Source organism: Parasteatoda tepidariorum, chromosome 2 (assembly GCF_982258835.1).
Source record: "Parasteatoda tepidariorum strain Cologne lab strain chromosome 2, Ptep-v5.0, whole genome shotgun sequence".
Lineage (NCBI taxonomy): Eukaryota > Metazoa > Arthropoda > Arachnida > Araneae > Theridiidae > Parasteatoda > Parasteatoda tepidariorum.
Genome location: NC_141756.1, coordinates 52,551,884 through 52,569,977, shown reverse-complemented (window position 1 = coordinate 52,569,977; position 18,094 = coordinate 52,551,884). Strand labels below are relative to the sequence as shown.

The 18,094-nt window shown below is 28.8% G+C and overlaps 1 protein-coding gene across 1 annotated transcript in view; it reads left to right on the top strand.

Annotated features, from left to right (window-relative positions):
• Positions 1-3,781: 3,781 nt before the first annotated feature.
• Positions 3,782-18,094, top strand: part of LOC107442288 (transcriptional coactivator YAP1) — a 92,011-nt gene continuing 77,698 nt past the window's right edge. The window contains exon 1 of the mRNA XM_016055818.5: positions 3,782-4,486. Within this exon, the coding sequence (XP_015911304.3) occupies positions 3,996-4,486 (491 nt within the window). The 5' untranslated portion in view covers positions 3,782-3,995. The remainder of the gene's footprint in view (positions 4,487-18,094) is intronic.

Sequence of the window (18,094 nt, the reverse complement as noted above, 5' to 3'; positions counted from 1 at the left end):
CATATTGTGATATAAAGTACCAGCATTCAGGGGGTACTTCCTTCCGTAAAATTCTTTATTTACAGGAACATGTTACAGAACTTAAATCTGATATACCGTGTGAATTTTACCGTAATGATTACTGTAAAATCACGGAATTATTTTTATTAAATAAATATTACTGTAAAAATTACGATATAATATTTTACGGTAAATGTGGATTTTACGAATGATGTATCAAATGTGTGAGTACCTCATACCGTAATTTGATATGGAATTTTTTACAATGTAGATTTTAAGATTTATCGTTTTATAGCTGGAAAAAAAGGGAGAAAAATAATAAAAAAGGAAAGTAAGTTTCTAAAAACACAGAACTATATTCTAATTTGGATAAAAACTGTTTTTTTCCACCTTTTTAAAGATCATTAACTACATTATTTTAAGTAATAAAAAAATTTAATTATTTTTATTAGTCCCAGATCTTTCTAAATAGGTCGATAAGATATTGCCGAATAGCAAAAAAGTAAATAACAGCTAAATAAGAGAAATTATAAATGTTGCAGCACAGTTATGAGCTGGCATTCGCAGAGTAGTATAGCAAAGCCTTAAAGCAACATTTACAGTGCTTTTCCGACGCGATTCGACTAAACAGATAAACAGTAAAAGCTATCTAAACATTAATATTTCTTACATCATTTTGTAAAATGTAATTGATTTTTGCTCAAAAAATTTATGTTTATTTTCTTTATTTTACCAGTTTTAATCTATTTAAATAAATTTCTAACGTAACATCGCAAAAATGGGCTGAATTTGTTTCTTGCCGGGCAACTTAAATGTCTTTATTCCATAAAAAAAAATATGAACCTTGAAATGTTGTTGTTACTAATGCAACTTGGCAATATCAGCAAGCCTGCTTGAAATCATGCGAATTTTTAAGGCATAGGGTGCGTGTCTTGTTTTTCAGAAGCGCCATCTATAGACAAGAATACGATTTATGCCACACACATACGTCACAACACAACAAGCTTCAAAGGGAGAACACATTCACCCGCCTTTCATCCATCCGCCTATCGTAATTTTGACGTGAAACAGAGAAAGAACAATCTTCAGTTTATAAACCCCAGAGGTATTGATTTGTTATGGGACCTTAGAGGACTTTGTAACCCCGGCAGATTTAACGTGCATTAGGCACTTATTAATACACAGGGACTCTTTGGCCGGCTGGATTCGAATTCCTGTTCTCACAAACACGAGTCCAACATTCTACCAACCAGGTAATCCCGGCCGCAGTTGAAATAAATTGAAAAACTAACTGACCATTAAGTTTTGAAGTAATAAAACATTATTTTAAAAATAAAAAGAGCTCATTTTTTAAATTTTTTTTCGAAAAAAAAACTGTAATTTTAAATCATGAAAGCTTTTTTTTTTTTTTTTTTAAACTTTGAGGAATACATGGAAACTAACGATCAATCCCCCAGTTACAAATTTTTTCACTATAAGTTATATAATGTCTGATAATCATTTAAATGAGTTATATTGATTGTTAAAGTTCTTAATTGATTAAAAATGTAAGGAGTAGGCTTAATTCATGAAAGTCTTGTTTATATTTTTTTTATTTATGTAAACTAACATTAAATACCATGAAATGATCCAGAACGTTACTTAATGAAATCCATCCTGAAAGTGATTCTTTATTTTTCTACCCAGCCGCCGCTATTCTGAGTTGCCAACTTACATTTTGTTTGGCTGCGCAAAAACTGTAAGACTCTGAAACTTCAAATTGCGAAGTTCTGTAGCAAAATGTACAAGAAGTACGATGATTTAACAAAAAACAACATTAGATATTTAGTTAGCTAAACTTGTTGTAAAAAATAAAAACCTCCCCACAGATCAAACGAATCAACAACAGAGTTCAAATTTTTACGAGAAAAAAGGACCAGTTTTGTTTATGAATTAACACGATTTTTTTTTCTTTCGAAATTCCAATTTGTTCGATATCTATTGCAACTTTATGTACATTTTCCCGATTTTGCTCTGAATATTAAATTTCCATCAAATGTCGTAGAAAAATGTATTCATCTCTCTCGATAACTTCATTTTATAAGCTCGTTCTTGAATAGATCCCATAAGAATCAAAATTAAAAATAGGAATAAATAAAATATAAACAAATGAGAGAGTGAGAGATTAAATGTTGCCAGATACAGATCTTAACTTTTATAACGAAATTCTTAAAAATTTGAAAGACCCAAGAAAGATATATACCGTTTCTGATTTGGAGGGTTATGTATAAGATTTTCTTTATATGTATTGTAAACTACTGATAATTTTTGAAATCCAGGTAATCGTTCATTTTGCTATGATTTACATATTAGCAAAATGTTCTTACATAAAATTATAAAAAAAAATCTATATTTTACTTACACAACTAAGTTGAATGAAAGGCTACCACAGGGGCTGGTGATATGAGATTGCAGGAACGGTGCCTTTTAGCTTAAAAAAATCGCATTGTTGATTAAACTTTTGTCTTTTTGATATCAAATTAATCTGTTGTCTTTTTAAATTTCATTTGACTCTCACCAGAAATTTTTGAATCTGAATTTACCTTGTTGTTGCAACAAGCCAAGAGCTTATCAATTATTTTAGTTTTAGGAGAAAGTTTACTACAATATAATCATCTAAACCTAACGATCATAACGCGCAAAGTATAGAAATTTTTATTTCTTCATTGGGTCTAAATTATAGATTCAAGAAATAAATAAGTAAATAAATAATAATTGCAGTTCCCTTTGCAACGGCTGATACTCGCTAGTTCTGAAAAATGCAGGGAAGCTTATTGAAATGAATATATGCGGATGATAGAAATAATTCTTAGAATTTGATTCTGTGATACAATCAATGCTATTATATTAGGTGTCTTATTACATTATTTTATTTTGTCTTCATTTTTTGTTCGAAAAAACTATAATTAATTATTTTAATCAACTTTTTGAACTTATTAAAATGCAATTAAAATCTCTTAATTTTGCAAATTGATGTAACTTTAATTTTATTAAAGTTTTTAAATGGAAAGATATAATTTTAACACAGTTTATAACAGAAATAATGTATATCTAATGTTACAAAGTTATATTATTACTGTTATAAACTTTTCATATTATTAAATTTAATTGATAATTTCTTTTATTGATTGCAATATGATGGTAATTATCATCAAATCGCTTATATTTAGACTTATTAGATTAATTCATAGAAATGAGTTAAAAAAAAAAAAAAAAAAACAGAAACAACGTTTCATAGTTTTCTGTCAAAAGTATAAATCGTAAATTATTTAGTATTTTTAAGGTAGTTAAATGTTGTAACATCTTTTTTATGGTTTCAATCATTGTATGAAATGATATCTATCATGAAATGATTCGAGACATTAAAAATTAATACATTTTATAGATTATTTCCGAAAATTTTAAGAAATAATGCATATTTATTTATTCATTTCAGTCGAAACTCAGACGTCAAGCTCAATTTAATTCGCATCGGGGATGGCGAAAAAAAAAATCTCAGGAAACGCCGAATTCGAAAGTTAACTCTCCGTATCGAAACCTATTCTCAAACCACCTGACTGGAAGCACACCTTACTGCTTTCCCCCACCCACGCCTACACAGCTGATCGGAAAGAAGCGAGAAAACGATAGATGAAAACAAAGAGAAAAGAACCCTACGAAATGTCAACACCACATTTGGCAGTCGCCTTGGCGAAACTTTCAAATCGCGATTTGATTGGCTAACAACTCCTCTTGTTACGGCAACCTAGTCGTTGGTTTTCGTCATCGTTTCCATACAAACACAATCATAAGTGAATAACACGGCTTAGGGTCTGCGAATTGGTGAGTTCGAAGTGGGGGTAAGGCGATATGATACGTTATTGAAGATTTGATTTTATATATATTTGAATAGGATTCATCCTTACTCTGTTTGGTGACGAAGTAGGGATCCGAATCAAGTATATTTTAAAAGAAAAATGTCTCAACAACAAGACGTCATCGAACAGAAAGGGACTAATCAAGTGGTTCATATCCGTAGTGACAGTGAAACTAAATTAGATGAGCTTTTTAATGCCGTCATACATCCTAAGGATTATCCAGTGCCTGGCACATTGCCTATGAGGCTAAGAAACTTGCCACCTAGCTTTTTTCAGCAACCTGAAAAGGGTTCGAAATCTCCGTCCCACTCCCGTGAATCAAGTGCTGACAATACCAATTATCCGACTGGACCTAACCCCTCCCAAAAGCAGCAAACGATTCCGACTCAACTGCCCAGTGGCCTGCAAATCAATCATCCTAGGGCCCATTCTTCCCCAGCTTCATTACAGCAGGGATACTCTAAAAGCGGGCCTGTGTCCCATCAACATTTGAGGCAAAGGAGCTATGGAGACTTGTTGGATGATAATACACCTTTACCTCCAGGATGGGAAATGGCAAAAACTTCAGCTGGCCAAACATATTTTCTTAAGTAAGTGTTTCAATTATTTTTATAAAAACTGATGAAAATCTAAATATTTTATAATCACTAATTATTTACCACTGATGAAAATTAACTGTTTTATATATTCCTAACAAAATATTACATATTTGTTACATTTCGAATCAGACATTAACCTTTAAAAATTTAACATATTGGTATTTACAATTATTATTTAATATATAGATGTTTACAACTGCCACCTAGCTCTTTTGGTATAAGTAGGTAGTGATGTGTTAAATAAAAAATAATAACATATATTCAAGCGTTAATGCAATGAAATACTTGGAAAAAACCAGACATACATGTTCTCAATGATGAAAGATGCTTATTATGTATATTTAAAATTTATTTGTTTGTTTATACGGAAATAAAATAAAAATAATGAAAAATTGTAAATTTCTATAACTGAATTTTAATATATAATTTAAGTAATAATGTAAATAGTTAAATAAAAGTACTTAAGTAAAAAGTTGTTAAGTTTAACTAAAAGTAGTTAAACAAACGTGTTAGGGTAAAAAATTGTTTGGAGATGATCATTCTTATTAAGCATGTTTAATGATATAGTGTGTCCCATTACTGATACAAAAGATTAATTATTTTTAAAACGATATGCAGTGATATAGACCTTTATAAAAAATAATTGATTTAAATTTGCAAAATCTAAACTTATAAATTTAAGTATTATTATTAAAAATAAACGTTTTTGTGATTTAAAATCTATTTCAAGTGTCTAAAGTCTAAACTAAATATGTAAGTGAACGAAATTGCTGATGTTCATATAAACTAAAATATGAATAATTTTTATTAAGAGGCGTTACGTATGTTTAAGTTTAAGGTATTTTTACATATTTATGTAGTGAATTTCAAAAAAATTATTTTTATAAATTTAGCTTAAAAAAACGATAATTTTGAAAATTTAAGTGGTAAATTTAAATTATTTTAATTTTGCAAATTTATGTATTGAATTTAAAAAAATTAAATTAATGCTTTTAAAAATTTATTAAATGAATGATTATTATCAATTCTTGACAGGGAATCTAACGAAATCCTATTCGTCTATTAAATGAATTCCTTAAAATGAACGGTTTGCCCTTTTTCTATAAATCCGTCTTGCTTAGAGCACCTTCAAGAACTTTTGAACTGCACATTTCACTGAAGGGTTAAAATTTCTGCTCTTGGTCCTCCTTGTTATAAATATAAAGTCGGACATTTTAAATCATTATCTGTCAAATGTTATTGATTGTTTAATTTTCTAGAGACTGATTGTTGTGAAAAATTCCGGTCTTCTGAGAAAATCAGTCTCTTCTTTTACTTCCTTATTTCTATTTTTGAAATTACCCTCATACAGGTAGTATAGGGTACAAAATAAAATATTTAAAGAACTATTTGAACTATATGTTGAATATCAGCTCATTTGATTGAACCCATGTAAATTAAAGTCATAATGGTTAAAAACGTGTTTTGAGAAATGCAATTAAGTTTTATGAGAGTTATGTTATTAAGCATAGAATTGTAGCGTTGCCGGCCTTGAATAAATTACAAATAATAGAAAATAAAAGACTACGAACAAGATTTGACTTCAGAGAATTGAAGCTTACATACTTTTTATTTGAATTCTAAAAGAATCAATAGACAAGTGAAAGTATATAAAATTAATATCAATTATAGTTATACACATAAAATGAACTTTAATTCTTAATGGATATCACGCATAGAAAAAGATTAATGAAGAATGTGAAAAGGTTACCATTTCTGTGCGGATTATTTTTTACCTTAATTTCTTTTAATGGTAAAAATTACATTTTTCTCTAAACATATTTAACCAACTTAACTCCTACAGTATTTTTTCAAAACTCTTCCTACATTCTCGCAATTCCTTTTTGTTTCTGTCCTTCCAAAAGCTAGTTAGAAACCTAAGGTAAATAGTAAAAATACAATCAAAACTAAAATATTTTCATTTAATCCTGAATTAAAAGAAATTTTTATTTAATCCTGAATTAAAACTCAAACGATCTTTCAACTCTTTAAGCACAACTGATCAAAAGTTCTAGTTATTTTTATTTCATAGAATCAAATTAAGCTTTATTTCTTATTGTAATAAAAGGAGAGTAAAATTATTTTTGCAAGTGGCTTCAAAATATAAAACTTCTGCCTGTCGCTACTGAAGTACAAAACAACTGCCAAAATTTTCTCCAAATCAATGAAAAGTGTTTTTTCTTATTTTTTTTATCAGGCTCCTTCTGAAGAGTAAATGTAATTACAATAACAAATTGTATCAAGTTTAACTCGCAAAAAGAGATTCTTTCCTAAAAGAAATTATAAATTAACGAAAAAAAATTGCACCGACTTAAAATGTTAATTATTTTACTACTACTGGCTACTACTAGACACTAGATAATTGATGCTAATAGACAATTTATTCTTAAATACATTTCTCTGTCTTACACATACTCAAAATCAATGAAGGTGATCTTTTAAAACGAAAATAGTCAATTATTTTGTCCTAAACTTTTCAGCGGTTTTATTCAATATCAAAATAGTTAAAATTTTTTGATTGGGTGATAATTTTGCATTTTATGAATTTTGAAATATATATTGAGTGAATGGGATGGTAATCATTAAATAAAGATAGTAAATATCAATCAAAATTTTCAACCACAGGTCATGACTGTTTTTTGAGTGCTCATTGTTTAGAGAAAAGTAAATTTATCTTTCACCATTGCCACAAACAATGTAGTCATTTCTTTTTATTTGATATATAAATGTGTTTAAAGAATCAACATCATATGCCCAAAAAATAAATTTTCACAAATGTTTTAAAAGTCAATAATTTTATTATAAAATTTTTAAGGTTGCTATTAATGAAACTTGTGTAAATTATTATTATTCACTTATGGTTTCTTGTTTAATCATAAATGAAGTTTTGATTTCATCTATATTCATTTTAAAACGAGATTTTTTTCTTTGTATGGCTTTATTTATGAATAAACGAATTTTATGATTGTGTGCAAAATTGTTCCTTTTGCTTAAGTTTACAAGATATAGCAAAATACGCAAAAAAAAGAAGGAAAAAAAATTTATTTTTTGTGGTCTAAACTTTCAACCGCTTTCCTGACCTAACTATTGGGACCATATTTCCAAGATTGCGACTACCTTCTATGTTTTGAGGGTCAGGAATCATAATCCGTCAAAAAGAAAAAAGTATATTTATTAAAGAAAGTATATTTTCGTGTCTGTCTGATTGCGTAACTTAAAATATCTCATGCACTTACTAATTAGCATATTTGAGGTCACCCCCTTTGAACCATTAAAATTCAGTCCTGGATCGTGAAAATCCGATCATTAGATCAAAAGTTATTCAGGATAATTCTTTTTTTCCCCCCACTGTACATTTTATTACTTCTGTATATAGCGTTTAATTTAATGTATTTATATTTAGCACGTCATATTGTATTTGTAAGTGAGGTAAAGAATAACGTCTTTAAGCAAAAAATTTTATAGCTTATTATAAGATAAGATAAGTCAAGTTCTTCAAGTTCCTTTAAACATTGGGAGTTAACCAAAGCTTCTGCACCTTTTTAAATGATATTTCAAATGAAAATAGATCATTTATTCCAGTTGGAATGAGCATTTACTTGTTGAGGATTTTTGTATCTATATGATTAGTAGAGATTTATTTCAACAGCAATTTATTTAATACGCTAAAGGTTTATTAAAAATGTGACAATAAACAAGGTATTGAACCAAATTATATGGCAAATAACCAATTTTGAAAATAGTTTTTAAACTATCAATTTCAAACTTTCACTCTTGAATAAAATATGATATACAATATCAAAACTCTTTTTTTGGTGCGACGATATAATTTTACAACAATAATTTGTAAGTAGTTTAACATTTTTAAGTTCCAATTTTAGCATATTTCTTCTAGGCAACTTTGTTGACAAATTTGCCTACACTTTAATATTAGAGAAAGATAGCTCACTTTAAGTACTGTGTGCAATCTGTGCCCAAATGTTCTTAGAACAAATATTGTTTACCTTTATTGTGTTTATTTAATGCTGACCTTACTCTCAATAAATCATGCATTCGTCCTTGCTGAGTTTTCAAAAGATGTCATTTTTCGTGAGTTATAAGTTGACGTCATAAATGTAGCTGAAATTAAGCTTTTCAGCTATTTCATGTTTGGTAATAAAGTGTATGACTAAATCGTCTGCGGTATGAATTGTACAGGAAAAGAAAAACTGCGTCAAAACGATTCATGTTTAGATTTAATATTGTCGGAAATCCCGCACTTGAAATCGTTTTACAGTTTTACAATTAAATTAGTAGTTTTGACAATATATTTTAATCCATTATATTCTGTTTAAGTATACATTTTTAGAACAGGATAATAGGACTTTTGTCGTTGTAGAATGTTCAGAGATTTCGCCAATATAATATTATCTGAATGTTCTAAATTTCTACTTCTATCTTTGCTTGTCGGTAGGGTATATACCAATAATGTTAAATCTGACCTTTTTCGATGTATCTTTTCTCTCAGCATCTAAGCAAGATATTGCTTCATTTTTTTTCACAGAATATTAACATACACATGTTTACACTGTGATAACTGTTAATGCTTATCTTTGGCAGAGGCTTTTTTAAAAATTACGAACTTAGAACTTCTTTTAAAAGTTTCATCATTTTTGAGCAAAAATCTTTCATAACAGAAAAAGTATTCCTGTTTACGTTAAAACAATATTACAGCATGCGGTTGATATAATCTCAAGTATCCCAACATCTTAAAAAATTTCAAAGAGATATCATAAAAAGTTTCTTTGAAAGGTACATCAATAAAAGATCAATTTTAGCATTATTGATGTAAGCCCTACTGACTCTGCTTATGCAAACAACTTACATCAATGATCATAATTCAATTTCTCTTGAAATGTTTGATAGTTTTTCCAATTTATGTGACAGAAATATCTTAAATAAAGTAGCTAATGCCAAACCTAGTATATTTAACTAAAGGGTACTACGGAGAATCCTGCATTATTTCATATCGCTCTAGATTGCCTAAAATATTTTGTTTTATTACCTCAATAAATATTTTATTCAATGAATGACTTTATAGTACATATTTGTAAATGTTACTTTGTAATGTTACATCTGAATGCAAAAATAATTTCTAGAGTATTTAAAAGACCATCATGCAAAGTTTGAAACTAATTCCCATTTGCGTAAGAATTATTATTCATCAATGTGTTAAGCCTATTTATTTAAAGGGAATAATGGTTAATCCTCACCCTTACATCCATCAATTGAATTTCCGATTGATAGCAAGCGAGTGTTCCTACGAATACATTTGTGAGAATTTCTCTACATAAACATTAATATAAATATCCCTACGAATGTATTATTGTGAGCTTTGTTACTTAAACATTACATTTCACAAATAACTTAATATCAGTATCATAATATCATACATAAACAACCCACGAATGCATTTTTGTTAAAATTTTTGCGTAAGTTTTATTTTGAGTGTTCCCTACGTCAGTCTATAATTGCGTAATTAATTACATTAGTTGGGAACAGAGTGCGAAACCTACTACAAACGCTCTATTACCTTCTTTATAACATACTGTGTGAAAGATGCTGAACAGTCCTTGGCATCTTTCAACTTTTTTAATAAGTGCTGGCAAAACTATTTTGAAAGTTAGTATTGTATTTTTATATTGATGGTATATATCTCAGATATTTTTTTCAAAGAATCTGTATACTGTAATTAAACTATTTGAAAGATTTAAAGAATTAAAAGTAAAAGGCGGTAAATTGCTGCATTTTGTTAAACTCACCTAATATGACCTAATAATAACTTGGAATAAGAACTTAAGCTGAATCTCAGTACATAAGACGAAAGTGCAAAATATCGTTCAAGAACAACTCCTTCGTATAGTCCAACAAGAATTATATGATAGATATAAGAAAAAATATAAATTTAGTTATTATTGGTTAGTAGGAATGTTATTATTGGCAAATTTTTAATAGTATTCTAAATTATAAATTGAATTTCAATTAACTGTACTAATTTGTTATAATTATAGTTTTAACCGAAGCAATTTTTGGTGTCTTATCGAAAATGTTGACCCTGATTTTTTGAAAATTGCCTCTCTGTAAAGCAATATCAGATCATATCATCTAATTGATGTTCATTTTTGCATTCGTAGCTTTACTGGCAATATGTTTTTCGTTTACATATGTTAATGACTAATTATTCTTAGAAACAATGGTTTGAAGACTCATTTTCTTGGCGGTCATGGTCAACTTGTCTGAGTTTATGGTCTGTTGTCGGTGGGTCTGAGATTAAGACCTTCTCACCGGCCCACAGACTTTGCAAATTAACGCTTTGATGCTTGTTTGTGATGAGGAAACAAGATTATAGTTTTATGTTCTGCTGTCTATTTCTTACTCTTTCGAGAAGCATATTCGATATTAATACGAGAAAAGTTATTTCTTTTCTCTCACGTTGTGTTTCGCGTAATTAACTTGGTGCATATGATTACCTAGACTGCACTACCCTTGAATTCGCTCGAATAGGTTTAGTCTTAATTTTTTGTTCCGAAATCGGTCAAATGAATATTAAGTATATTATTCTTAGGTACAAAAATGAAGAGTTTTGAAATTTAATACAAATAAAAAATAAGTGTGTTCACTAAAATGACAAATACATCATTTTTTTTAACCAATGCTATTATTCCCTTTAATTATTATTGAATTACCATGAAGAGATTGATGTCAGTGATTCCATTTACTGATGTTTTGTCAAATAATTTTTTGATTTTTTAGTGAACAACATATGGTATTGGCAAAATTCCGGAGAATGAAGGATTCACATTAAATGTTATTTTTCCATACTGTATGCATTAAATAAGTTTTTATAGTTAAGTCATGGTTGAAATAATTTTTTTAAAAAAGACGAATTTTTATTCAGTTATAAGCGACTGAAGAGTTTTGAACTTATTAAAGCTTATTATTGTTTCTCGATAAGTAACCAATAAAAATCATCAGCCATCTGATTCTTTTCATAAAATAGTGCTTGCTTATAATAAAAAATGTAAGAACTTTTAAATATCATTATTGTATGGAAAAACTTAATAACGTAAAATATCTCAGGCAATTAATAATGACAAAAAAGTAAGGTTAAAACTACCAGAATATGGTAAAATTTACCGTGTTTCTGGCTATTTAAAAACACCTAAAAGCAGGCTTCCAGGGCATTTTGGTTATGATTTTGGTAAAATTAACAATAAAATATGGTTTCGTAATTTGCGATAAAATTTGGCAATTTTATCATACCTTACAGCATTGCATTTTCATTTAAAAACCGTTCATTCAGTTAAATTTACTTTTCAGTTTTGAATTGTTTACTAAATGTGTGGTAATAATATTTATCATTTTGTAAACCTGACTTTAGGGTAAACCAAATGAACTGTAAAATAACCAAATGATTAGTTTAAATACCGTCCGTATATTTTTATCTTTGATACCAGAATTATATATTTTTTTTATTTGAAATATCATTACCATAGAGAACGGTAATTTTACCAGAATTTCTTTACCGTGATTAAGAGCACAAGTTATTAAATTTTTTTTCCTGTTTCTCTTCTGTCTTTGATTGCCATTATGATGAGAAATATAACATCGTACATAGCGAGAATTAAAGGAGTGATACTATAAAGCGAAATCTATGTAAAATTTGAATGCTGTGCAGTGAAAAAAAAATCCCATCTTTTGTCATTTTAAAGAGCTAAGTTATTTTCTTTATTAATTTCTTTAATAAAGCTCGCTTACAATATGTTTTTTATATCATAGAGCGCATACTACTAATTAAAGTTAAAAAGAATTAAATAATTTTTATATTCCATGGTTTTGCAATGATAAGTGCATGCTAATTTATATGTTTCCTCAATTTCCTGTTAAATTTCATAGATTCATTTTCGAAATAAACTTTTTACATCAATAAGTACAAAAAAAATTCCAATGAAAAAGCTTAAACAAAAATTAAAAAATATGATTCTAAAAAATTTTAACCTATATCTATAGAATCCTATTTAATGCATATAGTTTCGAAAAATTATATTTGTTATATTATGAATTATAGTTTCGATATTTTGAATTATTTTAAACAAACAAGTATTTAATGTTTTAAAAAAGTTTTTATGATAAGATTAAAGCATAAAACTATGTGCAATTTTTCAGCATTGTTTTAGATTACGAAGGAGTCTTCGAAATTTTTTTTAATCAAAATTATTAGAACATATGAATGAAAATTAAAACAACTGGTGAATATTTCCTTGCAAAAGATATCCGAAACTATAAAAGTAAGGGGGGAAAAAGCATTTGTAGAAATAATTTTATTTTATTTTAAATGTCATATTATATAAGACAAAAATCTTAAACGCAGCTTGTTTCTAGAGTTCAAATAATGACATTAATTTGGGTGTTTTCAACTGTACACCCAACACTTAAAAATTTTATTTGTAGCATATGAAGGTAGCATTAGAAGAAAAATCCATTCTTCACTTGCAAACAAAGAAGGGCGTTCCTATCCTACTATTTCAAAAGTTGTTTTTTTTTTTTTTTTAAAGATTTGTTTTAATTATTTTTATATAACCTATTTGGAAATCATTATCAGGACCCGCGCTAAGCATTCGCCACCTCGATAAATGCGATAAAATCGTAAATTTAGCGAATAAAATTGTGTTTTGGAGAAAGTATTGGCGAATGATTTTCCATTGGACAGAAAAATATATATTTAATTCGATCCTCAAAATTACGTCAAAATGAATTTTTCTAAGGAAATCAATATTTTTTGTTCGATTACAGTAATTTTCGGTAGATGCGCCGCTTAACCAATTAGAATTGGGTGCAAATATTGAAGCAAATAAAGCAACCAATTAGAATTGGGTGCTTTATTTGCTTCAAAGATATACAAAATGGAAATTTCAGGCGACATGTTTCAAGTGCTCAAAAATAGGTGCCAAGTTTTAACTGCTTGAAACATATTGACTGTTATTTCCATTTTGTGCATTTTTAAAGCGAATGAAGTTTTTATTCAAGTAATACCGTATATTTTGGTTTTATCAACTAATGTATTTTTTTTAAATGATAGTATTTACATTTTTGAAGTTTGTCGTTAATACGACAAGGTTAAAAATAACGTTAAATAACTATAAATTATCTATTAGCTCTTCTTTTTTTATAATTTTTCTTGTTCTCTTTTCAATCCATTTACTTTTTTTAATAATCGGCGTAATTCAGTTTATTAAAAAAATATGAATCCCCTCATAATTTTTTCGCGTTAAATTTTTTTATTTTAAATTATTCAAGTGAATTAGTCTATTGTATACACAAAAATCTTTTATTCTCATTTATACGGACGCTTCTATCTAGTCTATAGTTAGATACTATCTTGATACTCGTCTATTGCACGGGTCTATAAATTCATATCGTTGTTTGTCCAGATTCTTATCAAATTGTTCAACCTGTCTTAACCTTGAACACCTGAACATTCATTGACTGAGCAGGCTAAAAAAAAAATGATTTATGAATCATCCATCACTGTCATAACCTCATTCATAAGACCCTCATCCACTTCTTTGCAGTTTTAGAAACGTGAACCCAAAGAATTTTTTAACTACTTAAAATTTGATTGCAGTTGTCTTCTATAAATAAGAAAAATATCATTTGGATGCTGATAATTTTTTGTTGTTGTTATTTTTGATCAATACGTATATACAAAATTAATTCTCCAAAACGTTCACAATACGAATTTAGTTTGTCTTTGTAAGCAATATATGATAAAATTTTTATCCATAATTAACATAAAGTGAAACTATTCAAATTACCATTGAATCGGATTATTTCTGCCTGCGCACAGTTACCTTTTATCTGCTTCTTTATCATGACTATAATTTTTTATATTTGATCTGTATGTGTGCTCACCTTCATCAATAACAATCAATTATTTTTAACAAGGCATGCAAGAAAATTGTTCCCCTGCTTTAGTAAAACCTATGATAAATAGCCTCTTATCCTCTTTGTTTATCCTTTTTATCTCCTTATCATTTTTTATTAAATTTTACTAATAAACTGTGAGAGCCGTGATGGCTCAGGTGATAGAGTGTCACCTTCCAATGGGGTGAACCGGGTTCGAATCCCAGCGATGGATGGTCGATACGAATCAGCATCCGGCTTGCACCAACCACAGTGATGGCTTGAAATATCCTCAGTGGTAGACGGATCATGGGTTAGAGTCCCTTTACCCTCAGGGTAAACGTGGGAGGTTCTCGTGGGGTTTTCTCTCCGTGTAACGCAAATGAGGGTTAGTACCAACAAAAAGTCCTCCACGAAGGCATATTTCTCCCAATACTTGATCCAGGAGTTCCCTTGTCTTCTGGATTGGGTTCAAAATTACAAGGCTATGAAGTTGAACATTAGTAGTCGTAAACCCAAAAATTGGGTTGGGTGTTCAACGATGGGTATAAAATAAAATAATAAACTGTGATACACCATGTATCCCACACAACATTATCATCAATATATAGCTCTACATAGCATAAAAAATAATTGTCGTCATTATCAATTGCAGTTGTTAATGTATTTAAATAGTCAATGTCTTATCTTGTATAATAATTTTAATATTTATGTCGTTAAAGCCCAATTGTAAATAATTTGTGAGCGTAATTTTTTTAAAAGAAACCCACCGTAGGATGATTTGTCAATGAAACCAACTTACGCAAATGATTCTGAGTGTTAGTTTCTGCTTAGTTAGTGATAGTGTGTGTGGCGGGAGGACGGTGCTTGATTCAAGAGGGCATTGTTTTTCATTTTGCAGCGTACGACACGACGAATGGGCCCCCCAATCTTTGGCCTGGCGCCCTGGCAAAGGTCTCTCTGTGGAAGCTCATCGGCGCCACTTTCTTTTTTAACTCTATTTTTAAAGGGGACACTTTTCACCCCCATTCTTACTTTACGACGATATTCTTCTTTTTATACCCCCGTCCCACCCATGTATTTTTATTTTCTCGCCCTTACTTTTGCGATATGTTTAGCTTCTTCCAAAGATTCGAGTGTGTTTGCTCTCTGTCCTTATATTTCACCCCTTGTTCAAGACAAAAAAACTCTTCTTCATTCTCAGATTATTCTTAGGTTACTCTTAATAAATCTGTCAATTATTAACAATCATTCATTGAAAGATGGAGCATGTATCATTTTGAAAAGATCTGGAATGATCTTCATTACAAATATGTATCGGTAAATAAAATAAAATAAATTGATAAAATCATGAAAAAAAAATTTCTGCTGAATTTTTCTACGTTTACCTTTCTAATTGATTTTTGTTGGTGATAATTTAAAATCCAATTTTTTCTTTTTCATATTATTAAAGCAATTTGTGTGAAAATAATTTTGATATTGACGCGTAGATGGATTAAATCTACGCGCATTAATTAATAAGAAAATTTTCAAAATATCAGATCGTGTATAAATTTAAACAACGAGTTTTTTTTTAGATCAATATTAAGTTACAATTTTTATTTTCTTTCAAAACTTACTGTGCCACAAAAATTGTTTTATATATTTATTATTAGTACAGTTTGATACATAATATATAGATATAACTTGTTAATGTGAAAACAATCTTTAAAACATGTTTTTTGTTTATTCTGAGCCGAAAAAAAAATATAAAAGTCTTAAAAATTGTTATTGAACTAAGTTCCTCGGGTTATGTAATAGACTCGGCTTAGTGCTTTATTTAAGAAATTTATTAATACCTCATTTTTATGAACAACTTGGTCGTCTTAGTGAACCCACAACTTTGCGGCTCTTCATTGCATGCTTAACTTTTGGTAAAATGTCATTTCAATAATATAAAAGAAGGATTTTTAAGTTCAACTTAACTTTAACTCCTGATGTTCATGTGACACCTAAGGATATTAGAAAAATTTGACTCCTTCAGGACCCTAAGACAACCTTTTCCGACTTTATAAACGTTTATATACTAATACGAGATGTTATACGAGATTACCGAATTGAGATCACATCCGCGTGATCTGGGGTCACTAGAATCAAAGCATCTCGATTTATTTATGAATATATGATACTGTGGGCCGTAAAGGAAGAATCGCATGATCACGTATGTGTGATCATGGTTTTGAAGGGGTTAAGGGCATCAAGCGGAAATATGACTTATTTTCTTTTTCTGTGACAAAATCTTAATTCATGAAAAAATTTAAAAATATTGAATTATACAAGATGGTAGAAATTTTCAAGTTCTGGTTTAGTTAAATTATCATTTATACAAATCTATTTGATACTCCGTAATTAAAATTTATTTAAATCTATCGTCATATATGTAAGAACTTTGTGGTATTTATAATGTTAACTCAATCTAGAGTTGTCCCCTCTGCAGAGGATCAAAATTGTGATGGGTGATCAAAATTGTGTTCGGATCATCCTCAGGGATGTTTCCCAGACCGTCGCCAATAGCCCATTGTGCAGCTCTAGTGCGACGTAAATGAACTACAACAACAACAATCTAGAGTTGACCTATTTGTCTCCAAAAATATTATATATAAAAAAAAGACTTAAAACAAATTTAAAATTTATTTCACTGGAAAAAATTATGATTTTTTTTAAAGTATTTGTAAGTTTATTAAAATCAGTATTTATTTAATTATTTATTTTGTATGAGGCATATTTACACAGTTTTGAAATAAATCCTTGTATTTATGGATGACTCAAGTGTTGTCAACTGAAATAGAGAAATACATTCGAATTTGGTGTCGTGTAAGGCAAACATGTTTGAGCTGTTCTTAGTAGTTTCACGCATTAAAATATATTGTTATAGTATAGTTAGCTACTCAAAATATGAATAATTTCATTCAACAAATTCAATTGCAACAATTTTGCCAGCAAATTCAAAGTACATTCTAAAAATTTCCGGCTTCAATTACTGTTACATATACCGACACACTGGTTACCAGTGCTTTTTACAGTAAAATCCATTTTCCTTATAAGATTTTACGGAGCAAAAAATATGCTGTGCCATAATTTTTACTGTAACATTTACTGCAGTTAATCCCTGCAGTTAAATTATTATTAAAAAAATTGTGGTATGAAATTTTACGAATTAAATGGATTTTATTGATGTTGAACTCAGGGTGCTAGTGCTTTTTACTGTAATTTGTTCTACAATGTTTTACAGTGTAGAATAAATTCCAAAAAACGACCTTTTATACAAAATATGCTTCTATTTTATTTTAAAGTAATAGTTTTGAATGAAATAAAGCTTTTCAAGAACACGATTGCTTTTTGGATTACATTACATTTAGTAACAGTTTAGTTTAGTTTATTGATGTAGTATAATGGTATTATACTACATCAATGAACTATAACTTTATTATTTTTAAGTATAGCAAAACTAGTAAATTGTAGGTACTTAAAAACAAGCTTACTACTTTTAACTTTTGTCATTTTATTTCAAACATTTTCTTGTACTTCTCATCATATATTCTCGTAACAGTTGGTCCAATGATGAAACATAATATCTGT